At 41.7% G+C, this 16,203-nt stretch overlaps 2 protein-coding genes across 3 annotated transcripts in view; both read left to right on the top strand.

The window, feature by feature from the left end:
• KPNA2 (karyopherin subunit alpha 2) overlaps nt 1-16,203 on the top strand; it is a 140,903-nt gene that overhangs the window by 23,087 nt on the left and 101,613 nt on the right. The window lies entirely within an intron of this gene.
• BPTF (bromodomain PHD finger transcription factor) overlaps nt 1-16,203 on the top strand; it is a 152,200-nt gene that overhangs the window by 91,530 nt on the left and 44,467 nt on the right. For both annotated transcript variants that reach the window (XM_050762382.1, XM_050762383.1), the window contains exons 14-20: nt 962-1,086; nt 2,581-2,709; nt 5,394-5,544; nt 6,751-6,793; nt 9,168-9,414; nt 10,151-10,302; nt 13,234-13,342. In XM_050762382.1, the coding sequence (XP_050618339.1) occupies nt 962-1,086; nt 2,581-2,709; nt 5,394-5,544; nt 6,751-6,793; nt 9,168-9,414; nt 10,151-10,302; nt 13,234-13,342 (956 nt within the window). The remainder of the gene's footprint in view (nt 1-961; nt 1,087-2,580; nt 2,710-5,393; nt 5,545-6,750; nt 6,794-9,167; nt 9,415-10,150; nt 10,303-13,233; nt 13,343-16,203) is intronic.

Here is a 16,203-nt window from a genome sequence, read left to right as displayed (position 1 = left end):
GTAGAATTCGAAAACTACACTAATGCTGTTAAAGTTTTATTAGTATTAGCTTTATTCATCATCCAGTTGTTCATGTTTTGAAGAACCACCATTTGGATGCAGAATGTTTTTGTCCATTTAGAAAGGTCTTACTAGATTTGTAAGATGTTTTGGGTTTAATTTAATTAAATTAATTAATTAATTTATTTATTTTGAGATGCAGTTTCACTCTTATCACCCAGGCTGGAGTGCAATGGTGTGATCTTGGCTCACTGCAACCACTGCCTTCTGGGTTCAATTGATTCTTCTGCCTCCAGCCTCTCAAGTAGCTGGGATTACAGGCGTGCACCACCATGCCCAACTAAGTTTTATATTTTTAGTAGAGATGGGGTTTTGCCATATTGGTCAGGTTGGTCTTGAACTCCTGACCTCAGGTGATCTGCCCGCCTCGGCCTCGCAGAGTGTTGAGATTACAGGCGTGAGCCACCACATCTGACCTCATTTTATTCTTTTAGAAAATTTAAACATTTTCAGGTTTTTTGTTTTTGTAAAAGTTAGGATTTTTCCTTCAAAACTCCTTTATCACATTTAATAACAATTATCTATTTCTCTATATTTGGTCCTCAAAATTTTCCTAACAGATATTTTGGAATTAGGTTAAATTTATAAAATCTTCATGAATTTTTGCCTTACCAACCTTACAATGAAACATTCTCATTTTATAAATTTATATGGCATTTAAAATGGATATCGACCCTTTTTAAAAAAAGTTAGGTACCTGTTATGCCTGTGAACAAAGAAGTTTTTCTTTTAAAGGACATATAATACCAAAGTCTTACAAAACCATATTATAAATACTGAAGTCCTAATGAGTACAATTGTGAAACACAACCCTTCAGTTTAGTAGAGTGAATATGAATGTGTATGTCTGTGTATATACATAAAGATATATATATATGGATTTCTTTGGTTTTCCTTTCAGGTATAGACTTCAGACCGTAAAGTCCTTAGCTGGAGTGAGCCTGATGTTACGGTTACTGTGGGCAAGTTTGAGATGGGATGACATGGCGGCCAAGGCTCCTCCAGGAGGAGGGACTACACGGACAGGTAAGGGGAAGGGGAGTTATTTTCTAATTTAAGTTTAAAAGCCAAAATCACAGGCCAGGCATGGTGGCTCATGCCTGTAATCCCAACACGTTGGGAGGCCGAGGTGGGCGGATCACAAAGTCAAGAGATCGAAACCATCCTGGCCAACGTGGTGAAACCCCGTCTCTACTAAAAATAGAAAAATTAGCTGGGCGTGGGTCCCAGCTACTTGGGAGGGTGAGGCAGAAGAATCACTTGAACCCAGGAGGCAGAGGTTGCAGGGAGCTGAGATTGCGTCTCTGCACTCCAGCCTGGCAACAGAGCGAGACTCCGTCTCAAAAAACTTTTAACAAAAAGCTAAAATGACTTGCCTATTCACTTAATTTTAAGTATCTCTGTTTTCTTATTAAAATATAATGTACTGGGCACGGTGGCTCACGCTTGTAATCCCAGCACTTTGGGAGGCTGAGGCGGGCAAATCACAAGGTCAGGCAATCGAGACCATCCTGGCTACCACGGTGAAACCCCGTCTCTACGAAAAATACAAAAAATTAGCCAGGCATGGTGGTGGGTGCCTGTAGTCCCAGCTACTCAGGAGAATGGCATGAACCCGGGAGGTGGAGCTTACAGTGAGCGAAGATCGCGCCACTGCACTCCAGCCTGGGTGACAGAGGGAGACTGTCTCAAAAAATAAAAAATAAAAATAAAATAATAATAATAAAATATAATGCTTGTATTTTAAAAATACAGTTTTGGCCATGTGTGGTAGCTCTCACCTGTAATCCTAGCACTTTGGGAGGCCAAGGTAGGAGGATCACTTGAGGCCAGGAGTTTGTGACCAGGCTGGGCAACATAATGAGACCTTGTCTCTACAAAACTCTAATTAAAAAAGAAAAAATAATCAACTAGGCCTGGTGACAGGTGTCTATAGTCCCTGCCACTTGGGAGGCTGGGGCCAGGAGGATTGCTTGAGCCAGGAGTTCAAGGTCACAGTGACTATGGTCCACCAATGTCCTCCAGTCTGGATAACAGAGCAGAACACTGTCTCAAAAAAAAAATTGTTTTCACATACAGCTTTGTTGAAGTTTGGCACATGCTATAAAATCCTAGGGGCCAGGAGGGAAAGTTCAGATTATAAAATGAGTCACTTATGTGTGAACCAGTCTACATTTTTTAAAAGATATTTATTATTGTTTAATTAAAAATTTAAGACTTCTGGAGGCCTGTGCTTGCTGCTTCTGTCCTAGGCTTTTTATTGTTTTGATTGAGTATTTCCACCAGGAGCTCAGCTCTACCCAGCAGCATTTTGTTTCATTTAGAAATTTGCAGTGAGGAAGAAGCTCGGTATTGTTGCAGTCTAGCAGTGATCCTGTTAGATGTTAGTGATCCTGTTAATTAGTCAGATGTTTCCAAAAGTTTATTCCATGTGTGTCTTTTTGAAAGCACCAGATGTACCTTTTTAGTCTCTGAGTATTTCAGTTGGTTATTAATACTATGTGAATTAAATCACCATAGAAACATCCGAAACTGAAATCACAACAACAGAAATAATTAAGAGGAGAGATGTTGGTCCTTACGGCATTCGATCTGAATATTGTATCAGGAAAATCATTTGTCCCATTGGAGTTCCAGAAACACCAAAAGGTAAGGAATAGAAGGAATTATATTCTTTCATTATTAACCTGTTAGCCATGTATTTTATGAATTGAAATTTGATATTTTTTTCTTCTCTCTGTTCACCTTTTAAAAAAGAAATTTTTTACAACTGCCAAATTTTGGAAATGATATTAAAGTAATAAACATAGGAAGATTCTGGTAGACACACATTGATGCCTATAAGCCTTGTTCCAAGCACAGCAAAGGGCTATAATAATACCTCTTGTAGTTAAGATGTGAGACATTGCCTGACCACAGACCAGCAGCTCCTAGAGAGCAGCCATCTCGTCTGTCTGGTTTGTTCAAGTCCTGGTAACTAGTACCGAGTCTAATATGTAAGTGGGTCAATAAAGATTTCTTAAGGATTAAAACTATTGTGAAATACTTCAGTGCTCAAGCTAGAGATAATCTAAGAGGCATAAAGAGTTACTCAAGAAATGTTTATAGAGCACCAATACAATACGCACTGGGTGGCAAATACATAGAAGAATGAGATTTGGCCCCTAATCTCAAGGAAGCGAAGAAAAGCTTATAGTATTATAATATCAGTGTTATATGTGTTGCAATAAGATAAGAGAGTAATGTTGGAAAAGAAGATTAACACTATTTTATAGATAATTATGAATGCTTAGAAAATTCATGAGAATTAAAAGTATTAGCACTAATAGGAGTTCATTGTAGTACCCAAATTGAAAATATATAAAGTCCATGTTATTTTATGTAAACAATAAAAATATTTAGGAGAAAACCTAGTAAGAAATGTATAAAAAGGCCAGGTTCAGTGGCTCACACCTGTAATTCCAGGACATTGGGAGGCCAAGACAGGTGGATTACTTGAGCCCAGGAGTTCAAGCCCAGCCTAGACAAGGTAGTGAAACCCCATCCCTACAAAATATACAAAAGTTACAAAAATACTGGTAACGTGCATGCCTGTAATCCCAGCTACTCAGGAGGCTGAGGCCCGAGAATCGCTTGAGCCTGGGAGGTGGAGGTTGCAGTGAGCTGAGATCTCACCACTTCACTCCAGTCTGGGCAACAGATTGAGACTCCATGTCAAAAAAAAGAAAAGAAAAGAAATACAGGCCGAGCATGTGGCTCAAGCTTATAGTCCCAGCACTTTGGGAGGCTGAGGCGGGCACTTCACTTGAGATCAGGAGTTTGAGACCAGCCTGGCCAGCATAGCAAAACTGCATCTCTACTGAAAATACCAAAAATTAGCCGGGTATAGTGGTGCACACTTGTAGTCCCAGCTACTTGGAAGGGTGAAGTGGGAGAATCACTTATACCCAGAAGGCAGAAGTTGCAGTTAGCCAAGATTGTGCCCCTGCATTCTAGCGTGGGCAACAGAGTGAGACACTGTCTCCAAATAAATAAATAAATAAAAAGATAATGTCCTTAGATAGAAACATAGTGTTTTTATAAAAGTTACTTCTCCCCAAATGTATACACTTAATTTTTGAAACTTGATTAAATTAACTTGGGAGTTCTTGGAGAATAACCTTTTTGAAAAGAGCACTAATGAAGCAACACCTGTTCCTAGTGGATGATAAATTTTAGCTTAATTAAAACAGCAGCCAGGCGCAGTGGCTCACGCCTGTAATTCCATCACTTTGGGAGGCCGAGGCGGGCGGATCATTTGAGGTCAGGAGTTCAAGACCAGCCTGGCCAACATGGTGAAATCCGTCTCTACTGAAAATACAAAAATTAGCTGGATGTGGTATTACACACCTGTAGTCCCAGCTACTTGGGAGGCTGAGGCATGAGAATTGGTAAACCCAGGATGGGGGTATTGCAGTGAGCTGAGTTCACACCGCTGTACTCCAGCCTGGACAACAGAGTGAGATTCTGTCTCCAAAAAAAAAAAAAAAAAAATCACAAGGTCATCCTGGCACAGAAAGAGCTCTGTTGATGGTCAGAGAAACAGATGGAAGATGTCCCTGACAGGCCTTCAGTCTCCTTGACCCCACAGCCTTTGATGCAAACCACTGCAGCCCCCTAAAATCACTTTTCTTTGATTTGTATCCCTTTGTACGATTCAGGTCCTGCTACCATTTCTGTTTCCTTCTGCTGCTTCCTTGTGATTGAATATATGGGAAGGTTCAATGCTTGTCCCTCCCTACTTTTTATTTTTTAAATCTTTTTATGAGGAGATTTTATCTATTCTTAGGTTTCAGATCTCCCCTTTATATTGGTAACTCTCAAATCCCCCTTCTGTATGTGGTGATAGGGAAACACATATTGTACACCCAAGTGTGAGAAGAACATGCTAGTCTTTTGTAGGAAGTTGAATTCGTGTTGGGGTCTGGAGGATGAATTGACATTAGTCAGATGAGCAGTGGGGGCTAGGAATAGTGCTCCAAGTAGAAGAAACAGGTTGTATAAAGGCTAATAAGCCTTTTATTTTGGGGGTCAGCAAACCACAGCCCATGAGCCTTGGCCTACCCTGCTTTGATAAATGAAATTTGATTGGAACACAGCCACATTTACTCACTTATGTGTTGTCTTTGGCTGCTTTCATGATACAAAGGCACAGCTGAGTAGCTGCAGCAGAGACCATCTGGCAATTTAAGAGGAAAAGTTTGCCAACCACTATTTTTCATGATAGAAGATGCCAGAAGTACTTTAATTTTAGAAGCAATATTGCTTAAAATACTCTGATTTCCTTTCCAAAGAAACACCTACACCTCAGAGGAAAGGCCTTCGATCAAGTGCACTGCGGCCAAAGAGACCAGAAACGCCCAAGCAAACTGGCCCTGTTATTATTGAAACCTGGGTAGCAGAAGAAGAGCTGGAATTGTGGGAGATCAGGGCATTTGCTGAGAGGTAAGGAAATGGTTAATACCTGGTCAACTATTTGAAGATTTTATCACTTCAGAATCAGGAAATTACTTTTTTTTTTTTTTTTTTTTTTTTTTTTTGAGACAGGATCTTGCTCTGTCACCCAGGCTGGAGTGCAGTGACACAATCTTGGCTCACTGCAACCTCTGCCTCCCAGACTCAAGTGATCCTCCCCGCTCAGCCTCCCCAGTACCTAGGGCTATAGGTGCATGATACCAGGCCCAGCTAGTGTTTGTAGTTTTTGTACAGAGATGGGGTTTTGCTGTGTTGTTCAGGCTGATCTTGAACTCCTGGGCTCAAGCGATCCACCCAACTTGGCCTCCCAAAGTGCTGGGATTACAGGCATGAGCTACCCTACCTGGGGTGAAAGAATTATCAGTTTAATCGTTTATTCAGTGCAGTAAAGTCCTAGCTTGACTTTACTCCACCTTTGATTTTAAGTGCTAGCGGTGAATAGTTTAGTAAGGTCCTCTCTCTCTCTTTTTTTTTTTTTTGAGACAGAGTCTTGCTCTGTCAGCTAGGCTGGAGTGCAGTGGCGCGATCTCAGCTTACTGCAACCTCTGCCTCCCAGATTGAAGCAATTCTCCTGCCTCAGCCTCCCAAGTAGCTGGGAGTATAGGCATGTGCCACCACGCCTGGCCAACTTTTTTTTTTTCCCCCCAAGACGGAGTCTCGCTCTGTCACCCAGGCTGGAGTGCAGTGGCGCAGTCTCGGCTCACTGCAAACTCCACCTCCGAAGTTCAAGCAGTTCTCCTGCCTCAGCCAGACAGCCACCACCACGCCTGGCTAATTTTTTATATTTTTAGTAGAGATGGGTCGAACTCCTGACCTCAATCAATCCACCTGCCTCGGCCTCCCAAAATGCTGGGATTTGCAGGCATGAGCCACCGCACCCGGCCTGAGCCACTGTGCCCGGCCCTGGCTAACATTTGTATTTTTAGTAGAGATGGGGTTTCACCATGTTGGCCAGGCTGGTCTTGAACTCTTGACCTCAAGTGATCTGCCTGCCTCGGCCTCCCACAGTGCTGGGATTATAGGCATGAGCCACCTCACACAGCCAAATGTTTTATTTTTAAATTGAGATAATATCATACCTTTGTATGATGTGAAAATCAACCGGATTTCACTTATATTAGATGTTAGATGCCTAATAGGGTAGTTTCTGATAAGTTTCTCCTTTTTTTCCTGCAGAGTGGAGAAAGAAAAGGCACAAGCAGTTGAGCAACAGGCTAAGGTTAGTGAACAGAAGAAGGCAGAGGACATCAAGGCCCAAATGGAGGCTCTTTCAAAACAGCAGCTCTTGACTTCCCATCAGCCGGGGGAGTTGGTCCTGGTCCCACTTGACAACATACATACATTTTTTAGCCAAATTCATGCACACCCGTGCACAGTAATGATACATTCTTGTGGGTTTTGGTGATTATTTTTTTGAGACAGTGTCCCACTATCACCCAGGCTGGAGTAGATCACAGCTCACCGAACCTTGACCTCTCTGGTTCAAGCTATCCTCCCACCTCAGCCTCCCTAGTAGTTGGGACTACAGGCACACACCATCATGCCCAGCTAATGTTTGTATCTTTTGTAGAGATAGGGCTTCGCCATGTTCCCCAGGCTGGTCTCAAACTCCTGGACTCAAGCGATCCACCTGCCTCAGCCTCCCAAAGTGCTGGGATTTTAGGTGTGAGCCATTGCACCCATCCAGGTTTTTTTTTTTTTTAAGTGTATCTCATGTATATCTTATTGTCATTATTTGAAAACAGCTCTGTGGATACACCAAGCTGTGGTTTTGTAAAAAGTGTACCTATCTGGAGGACATCTGAAATAAGATTTCTATTATTTATTATCTTTAGAGTTTCATGAGTAATTTCTGAAAATAATTTTTTCTTGTGAATTTCCAATCTGGAAGATTTCTGTGATCTATGAAAAAGCAAATTATACTAAAACTCTTTTTCTTCTGAGGAATGAGGAATTGTGTAAAGTGCTTTATATTCAGGTATATAGGATAGGTACAAAAGTAGTCCTAAAAAAATTGGATGTGATGTCATAGGTGAGCAGTTTGCAAAGGCAGGAGATAGTGGTGCAGCATTGGAATTTGATTTTAGCAGACATCCCAGCGTCACCCTTAACTAGCTCTGTGGCCTTGGGCCAGTTCCACAACCTCTCTAGTCTCTGTTTCCTCAACTTACAAGATAATGAAGGTAAAGCATCTGCCACCAGGTTTGCAATAAATTTCACCTGTTGTTTTACATGTGTATGGTCATCACACCACTGTTGATAAGCTGTTAGAAAAGTTTAGCAATCTGTAATAAAGGATATACAGAATATCTTTAATAACTAGTTTAAAAGATCATATTATACAACTCTGTATAGTATAAAGTATTTTTCTATAAAAATATTTGTATAAGAAGTCTAGGAAAACTATAATTTTCAGCCTGCTTGATTGCAGATTTGCCAACTTTAATAATAGTGTCATTAACTATTGACATGCTTTTTATAGTTGGATAAATTAACATTACAGTGAAACAGAAACCTTTCACAGCTCCATTTGTTCTCAGCTCTGAATCTCAACACTGAGCAGCATGGTGTTTCTGTCTCCAGTAAGATTACCCACATCTCTGTTGTTTTCAGTCTGAAACCTTGGATATTTGTACAAGCCAGAAAAACTTGATAAAATATTTTCTGCTATGAACAGCTTAGTACTTTTAATGTAATATATGTGGTATAGAGATATGAAAATACTGCCTTCATAGATAGGTACCTTGGAGGAATTAAATATATGAGGCGGGTGCGGTGGCTCACGCCTGTAATCCCAGCACTTTGGGAGGCCGAGGTGGGCGGATCACAAGGTCAGTAGATCAAGACCATCCTGGCTAACACGGTGAAACCCTGTCTCTACTAAAAATACAAAAAATTACTCGGGGGGGTGGCGGGTGCCTGTAGTCCCAGCTACTCGGGAGGCTAAGGCAGGAGAATGTCATGAAACCCAGGAGGCAGAGTTTGCAGTGAGCCGAGATTGCGCCACTGCACTCCAGCCTGAGCGACAGAGTGAGACTCTGTCTCAAAAAATATATATGTGTATGTGTGCACATATATATATATATATATATATATATATATATAGCCTTCATCAAGAAATTAAATTCAGGTTTGTTTGTTTTTTGTTTTTTTTTAAGAGATAGAGTCACTCTATCACCCAGGTTGGAGTGCAGTGGCATGATCTCAGCTTACTGTAACCTCTGCTACCCGGGTTCAAGCAATTCTTCTACCTCAACCTCCCGAGTAGTTAGAATTACAGGCACGAGCCACAGTGCTCGGCTAATTTTTGTATTTTTTGTAGAGGTGGAGTTTCACTATATTGGCCAGGCTGGTCTCGAACTCCTGACCTCAGGTGATCTGCCCACCTCAGTCTCCCAGAGTGCTAGGATTACAGGTGTGAGCCACCGCAGCCAGCCATAAATAACGGTAAATTTATAGGGCATATATTTTTGAAAGTAAAATATTTCAGAAATGTAGTGGAATTAAGGTGAGAGAAATTGTGGACTTGTAGAATCATATTGTTTTTATTTAGAACTATTTTGATTAATATTTCCTCTCCCTCACTTTTTTAGAAACGACTGGAGCAGCAGAAGCCAACAGTGATTGCAACTTCCACTACTTCCCCAACGAACAGTACAACCAGTACCATCTCTCCAGCACAGAAGGTTATGGTGGCCCCCATAAGTGGCTCAGTTACAACTGGAACCAAAATGGTACTAACTACTAAAGTTGGATCTCCAGCTACAGTAACATTCCAACAAAACAAGAACTTTCATCAAACCTTTGCTACGTGGGTTAAGCAAGGCCAGTCAAATTCAGGTATACAACTATGATTAAGTAAAAGATTACTTTGGTTCAGGAAAAAGAATTTTCAACCTTTTAGCTACTGAAATGAAACATTTTTTTAGAAGATTGTTTTTCTTTTGCAGCCAGTTGAGCAAACAAGCTGTAACAGTTGGTTTGTTACAAATAATGTTCATAATATTACATTAGCAAACTCCTCTCTTACATTATTTCACTTTCAACATTTACATAGTTCACTTTGAGTGGAGAGGAATGTTTTTATTAAAAATACAAAATGAGCCACATTTCATGCATTGGTGCCCGTTCCTAGAAGTCACTACGTTGCTGGTTATTTTAAATCTAAAGCTTATTAAATGTCTTATACCCCATTAGCCACCAGCACAGCTGCCACATCTGCTACAACCATTGCCAGCACAGGTCAGACGTTCCAAATTACAGGCAATCCAGTCACTATGGCAGGAAAAGTAATTACCAAACTGCCACTTCCTGCAAACAGCAAGATTGTCGCTGTAAATGTGCCAGCAACACAAGGAGGTAAGGGAAATGTGAAGAGTTTTAATTCACATTTGCCAGATCATACTGTTGCCATTATTTTTCATCTCCTTTTCACTGATTTCAGTCCTCGGATCTCACATTCTATGTAGCCCACTATAAAACCCTGCCACACGTAGTTTCTCCTCAACAACCGAGCAACACGTAATGCTTTCTAATAAAGTGACAGTTTTTAATTATGGCTTCATCTTTTTTTAAGGCGTTGTTCAAGTACAGCAGAAAGTCCTGGGTATCATTCCATCAAGTACAGGTACCAGTCAGCAAACCTTTACTTCATTCCAGCCCAGGACAGCAACAGTCACAATTAGACCCAATACCTCAGGCTCTGGAGGAACCACAAGCAATTCACAAGTAAGAATTCTTACCGACTTACTTGGTTTGATGTGTTGAGCACATCACATTGTTTTTATAATGGCTTCTTCCAAGATTAATCCAACTCAGTTTCCTTTGCCTATTACTGCATCTGTGACAGAGTACTGATTAGGAAAAAAATCTGTTATATTTCTGATAAGTGAAAATGATACATGAAGTTTTAATATTTAACATTTAGTTAATGACACATAGTATGGTTTATGAAGAAGAATAATTGCTTTCTAGGATTTTATAAAGAACATTTTTTTATGTAAAACAGTGGACAGCACTAGACCACCCAAGGAAGTGTGCTGTGTAGGCTCGCTAAGAAATCAAATTTAAAATCTGGACCAGGAGCGGCGGCTCACGCCTGTAATCCGAACACTTTGGGAGGTCAAGGCGGGCAGATCACTTGGGCTCAGGAGTTCAAGGCCAGCCTGGGCAACATGGCAAAACCCTGTCTCTACAAAAAATACAGAAATTAGCCAAGCGTGATGGTGCTCACCTGTAGTCCCAGCACCTCAGGAGGCTGAGGTGGGAGGATGACTTGAGCCTGGGAAGGGAAGGCTGCAGTGAGCTGAGATTGTGCCACCGCACTCTAACCTGGGCAATAGAGCCAGACCTTGTCTAAAAAAAAAATTTAAAAAGTAATCTACAGTACTGTTAACTAGTTTGTTATCAGCTGATATGTACACATATTAGATACATCATTTCTTTTTTTAAGACAGAGTTTCAGTCTTGTTGCCCAGGCCAGGAGCAGTGGCATGATCTCAGCTCTCTGCAACCTCTGCCTCCTGAATTCAAGCGATTCTCCTGCCTCAGCCTCCCAAGTAGCTGGTATTACAGGCGCCCACCATCACACCTGGCTAATTTTTTTTTTTTTTTTTTTTTTTGAGACGGAGTCTTGCTCTGTCACCCAGGCCAGAGTGCAGTGGCGCAATCTCGGCTCACTGCAAGCTCCGCTTCCCAGGTTTACGTCATTCTCCTGCCTCAGCCTCCCGAGTAGCTGGGACTACAGGCGCCCACCACCTTGCCTGGCTAGTTTTTTGTACTTTCTAGTAGAGACAGGGTTTCACCGTGTTAGCCAGGATGGTCTCGATCTCCTGACCTCGTGATCCACCCGTCTCGGCCTCCCAAAGTGCTGGAATTACAGGCTTGAGCCACCATGCCCGGCCTAATTTTGTATTTTTATTAGAGACGGGGTTTTAACATGTTGGTCAGGATGGTCTCAAACTCCTGACCTCAGGTGATCCACCTGCCTCGGCCTCCCGAAGTGCTGGGATTACAGGTGTGAGCCCCCGCACCTGGCCCAGATACGTAATTTCTTTGTTACTAGTATGGAAAAGACTTAAAGTTTTGTAAACTAGTATTACGGAAAAGGTTTAAAATTTTAAATTTTTGAAAATGTTCTGAACCTAACTATAGAACTGAAAATAACATACTTTCTAGTTTCCCTTTTAGACGGAGTCTCGCTCTGTCACCCAGGCTGGAGTGCAGTGACGAGACCTCAGCTCACTGCAAGCTCCGCCTCCCGGGTTCACGCCATTCTCCTGGTCTCGATCGCCTGACCTTGTGATCTGCCCTCCTTGATCTTAGAAAGTGCTAGGATTACAAGCGTGAGCCACTGCACCCGGCCCTGGTTTCCCCTTTAAAACTATGAAAGGGCCAGGGACAGTAGCTCACGCCTGTAATGCCAGCACTTTGGGAGGCTGAGGCGAGAGGATCACTTAAGGCCAGGAGTTCGAGAACAACCTAAACAAAATGGCAAAACCCCATCTCTACTAAAAATACAAAAAATTGGCTGGACATGGTGGCACGCACCTGTAGTCCCAGCTATTCCCAGCTACTTGGGAGGATAAGGGATGAGAATTGCTTGAACCCACAAGGCAGAGGCCACCACGAGCTGAGATGGAGCCACTGCACTGCAGTCTGAGTGACACAGTGAGACTGTGTCTCAAAAAAAAAAAGAGTTAGAAGATTCGCCGGGCCAGGTGCGGTGGCTCATGCCTGTAATCCCAGCACTTTGGGAAGCCAAGGTGGGCGGATCACCAAGTCAAGAGATCGAGACCATCCTGGTCAATATGATGAAACCCCGTCTCTACTAAAAATACAAAAATTAGCTGGGTGTGGTTGGCACACGCCTGTAGTCCCAGCTACTCAGGAGGCTGAGGCAGGAGAATTGCTTGAACCCGGGAGGTGGAGGTTGCAGGGAGCCGAGATCACGCCACTGTACTCCAGCCTGGGTGAAAGAGCGAGAATCTGTCTCTAAATAAGTAAATAAATAAATAAGCGAGACTCTATCTCTAAATAAATAAATGAATGAATGAATGAATGAATGAACGAACGAATGATTAGCCAGACATGGTGCCATTCACCCATAGTCCTAGCTTCTTGGGAGGCTGAGGCAGGAGGATTGCTTAAGCCCAAGAGTGAGCCAGGCTGCAGTGAACTGTGATTGCATCACTGCATTCCATCTTGGGCAACAGAGTGAGACCCTATCTTTAAAATAAATAAATAAATAATTTTTTTAAAACTGTGAAAGAAAATAGGGTTTCTGATCTTCCTGTTATATTCTGTGGGTTACGGGCATGATCTGGAGCTTACAGAAAGTGGGACTCCACATTGTCCTGTGAGCACTAGTTACAGAGCAGAGCCCCACTGGCATGTGTTCCTTCCTTTTAGTCCTCAGGCTATTTTTTGTATCAGTGGCAGGGAATTTTGTATGATAGCATTTGAATTAAGTTTTCTTTCCTCAAAATTCCATCTTTATTCTGATGTTTAATACAATTTAAAATGTAATGTTCAAGAGCCCCTGTCATTTCTGTAAACATTTTTATTAATGTAGAATATTTAAAGATCTTGGATTCTAAGTCCGTTATACTTTAGTCTTTTTAAAGCATTTTAATTAATTGCTCTTTGTGTCATTTATAGGTAATCACAGGGCCTCAGATTCGCCCTGGTATGACCGTGATTAGAACACCACTCCAACAGTCAACACTAGGAAAAGCAATTATTCGAACACCTGTGATGGTACAGCCAGGTATTTATCCATCCAGCATTATCATTTTACATCTGAACAGCCAGTCTAGGAAATATGTAATTATCTGCATTTGGCACTACATGCAAGAAATACAATTTGAATTAATACTTCAAAGCATACTAAATTTCTAATCCATTGTGAGATCTATTCAATGATATTATTTCATTTTGACCTTGACAGTAAAAATAGGTTGAAGTATGCTTATTAAAAATGTAATAGAAACCACTAATAAATAAAATATATAATTGAAGTAAGGGAAACAGTCTGTATAGCAAAAGACAGAAAATCAAGGAGACAGCAAAGAAACACATAAAACAAAATTACAAATGCAGTGCCAGACGTTCATTTATTACTCTTAATGTGAATAGGTTAAAACTACCATTTTAAAAGTTGAAGAGTGGCCAGGCTAGGTGGGTCTCCCCTGTAATCCCAGCACTTTGGAAGGCCAAGGCAGGAATGTCACTTGAGCCCAGGAGTTCAAGACCAGCCTGGCCAACATGGTGAAATGCCATCTCTACAAAAAATATACAAAAATTAGCCAGGCATGGTGTCTCCTGCACCTGTACTCCCAGCTACTTGGGAGGCTGAGGTGGAAGAATCACTTGTACCCAGGAGGTGGAGGTTGCAGTGAGCCAAGATCATGCCACTGCACTCCGGCTTGGGCAACAGAGTGAGACCCTGTCTCAAAAAAGAAAAAAAAAGTTGAAGACATTAAAGATTTTTTTTTAAAACCCTATACATTTATGAGAAATGTAGCTAAAATCAAATTACTACAAAAGCTGGAAAGGTTAAAAATTAAAGATGGACACAGGCACGCAAAATAAAGGCCATAAAAAGAAAGAAAAGACAAGGATGGCCCTACTGATACTGGACAGAATAAAATTCAATGTTTAATAAAAAGGAAAATTTTATGAAAAATAGTCATTTGTTTATTGGCTTAAAGGTAAAGATCGGCCGGGCGCAGTTGTTCACGCCTGTAATCCCAGCACTTTGGGAGGCCAAGGCGGGCCAGATCACCTGAGGTCAGGAGTTTGAGACCATCCTGGCCAACATGGTGAAACCCCGTCTCTACTAAAAATACAAAAATTGGCAGGGTGTGGTGGTGAGCACCTGTAATCCCAACTACTCTACTCGGGAAGCAGAGGCAGGAGAGTTGCTTGAACCCAGGAGGCGGAGGTTGCAGTGAGCCGAGATTGTGCCACTGTACTCCAGCCTGGGCAAAAAGAGTGAGACTCCATGTGAAAAAAAAAAAAAAAGGGTAAAGATCGTGGCCAGGCACAGTAGCTCAAGCCTATAATCCCAAAACTTTGGAAGGTTGAGGCAAGAGGATCACTTGAAGCCAAGAGTTGGAGACCAGTCTGGGCAACATAGTGAGACCCCATCTCTACAAAAAATAAAAGAGTAACCAGGCATCCTGAAGCACGCCTTTAGCCCCAGCTACTTGGGAGGCTGATATGGGAGGATTGCTTGAGCCCAGGCATCGAAAGCTGCAGTGAAGTATGCTCATGCTACTGCACTCCAGCCTGGGAGACAGAGCACGACCTGTTTAAAAAAAAAAGAAAAGAGAAAAAGATTGCAGTTAAGGTATAATCTTGAATCTTTATGAATTAAGTAGCATGTCATATTAAAGTGTACAAAGCAAAACTATTTGAAATCAAGGAGGAATTAATAGGAACATAGTAAGCCACAGTTAAACTATGTATCAACTTTAGTACCTTCCGAAATACACATTCATTTAAAATATTTATAGGCTTAACCCAGGCACAGTGGCTCCCTCCTGTAATCCCACCACTTTGGGAGGCCAAGGCGGGCAGATCACCTGAAGTCAGGAGTTTGAGACCGCCTGGCCAACATGGTGAAACCCCATCTCTACTAAAAATACAAAAATTAGCCGGGCATGGTGGAGGGCACCTGTAATCCCAGCTAGTCGGGAGGCTGAGGCAGGAGAATTACTTGAACCCAGGAGGCAGAGGTTGCAGTGAGCCGAGGCCATGCCATTTCACTCCAGCCTGGGCAACAAGAGCGAAACTCCATATCAAAGTACATTCTAAGTAACTTTTAAGTTAAAGATACATCAAATATGTAATTATGAAGCAATTCTCAAATAGCAACCTTAAGCCTTGACGCCGCAGTTAAACTTGGAGGTGATTCAGTCTATTCAATACATATTTGAACACCTATTCTAGGCCATTGAAATAAATCAGTGAATAAAACAGACCAAAAATACCTCTATTAATCAGAAGTTAGAAACATATATAAAACAAGTTTCAAAAGAAAACAAGACCTGATGTGGTGGCTCACACCTGTAATCCCAGCACTTTGGGAGACCAAGACAGTCAGATCACTTGAACCTATTAGTTCTAGACAGCCTGGGCAACGTAGTGAGACTCTCATCTCTACAAAAAATTTCTGAATAGTTAGCCAAGCGTGGTGGCACATGCCTGTGGTTTCAGCCACTTGGGATGCTGAGGCAGGAGGATCACATGGGCCCAAGAGGTCAAGGCTGCAGTGAGCCACAGTCTTGCCACTGCACCTCCAGTCTGGGTGACAGAGTGAAACCCTGTTTCAAAAAAAGAAAAAAGGAAAGAAAATGAGGGAGGAAATGAAAGCACAAGTAATAATAATTACAAAACAAAAAAGACAAAAAAAATTAGACCATTATTTTGCAAGTCTAATCCAGGGAAAAGGGAGGAGTATGCTTGTTCACAGAATTAGGAATGAAAAAGTACAATAAAAATAAAGTGAGCTTTTTTAACTCAAAAGGAATTGTAGATTATCTGAGGTCAGGAGTTCAAGACCAGCCTGCCCAACATAGTGAAACCCTGTCTCTACTAAAAATGCAAAAAAACCAGGAATGGTGG

Source organism: Macaca thibetana, chromosome 16 (genome assembly GCF_024542745.1).
Source record: "Macaca thibetana thibetana isolate TM-01 chromosome 16, ASM2454274v1, whole genome shotgun sequence".
Lineage (NCBI taxonomy): Eukaryota > Metazoa > Chordata > Mammalia > Primates > Cercopithecidae > Macaca > Macaca thibetana.
This window is presented reverse-complemented; position numbering and strand designations above follow the sequence as displayed.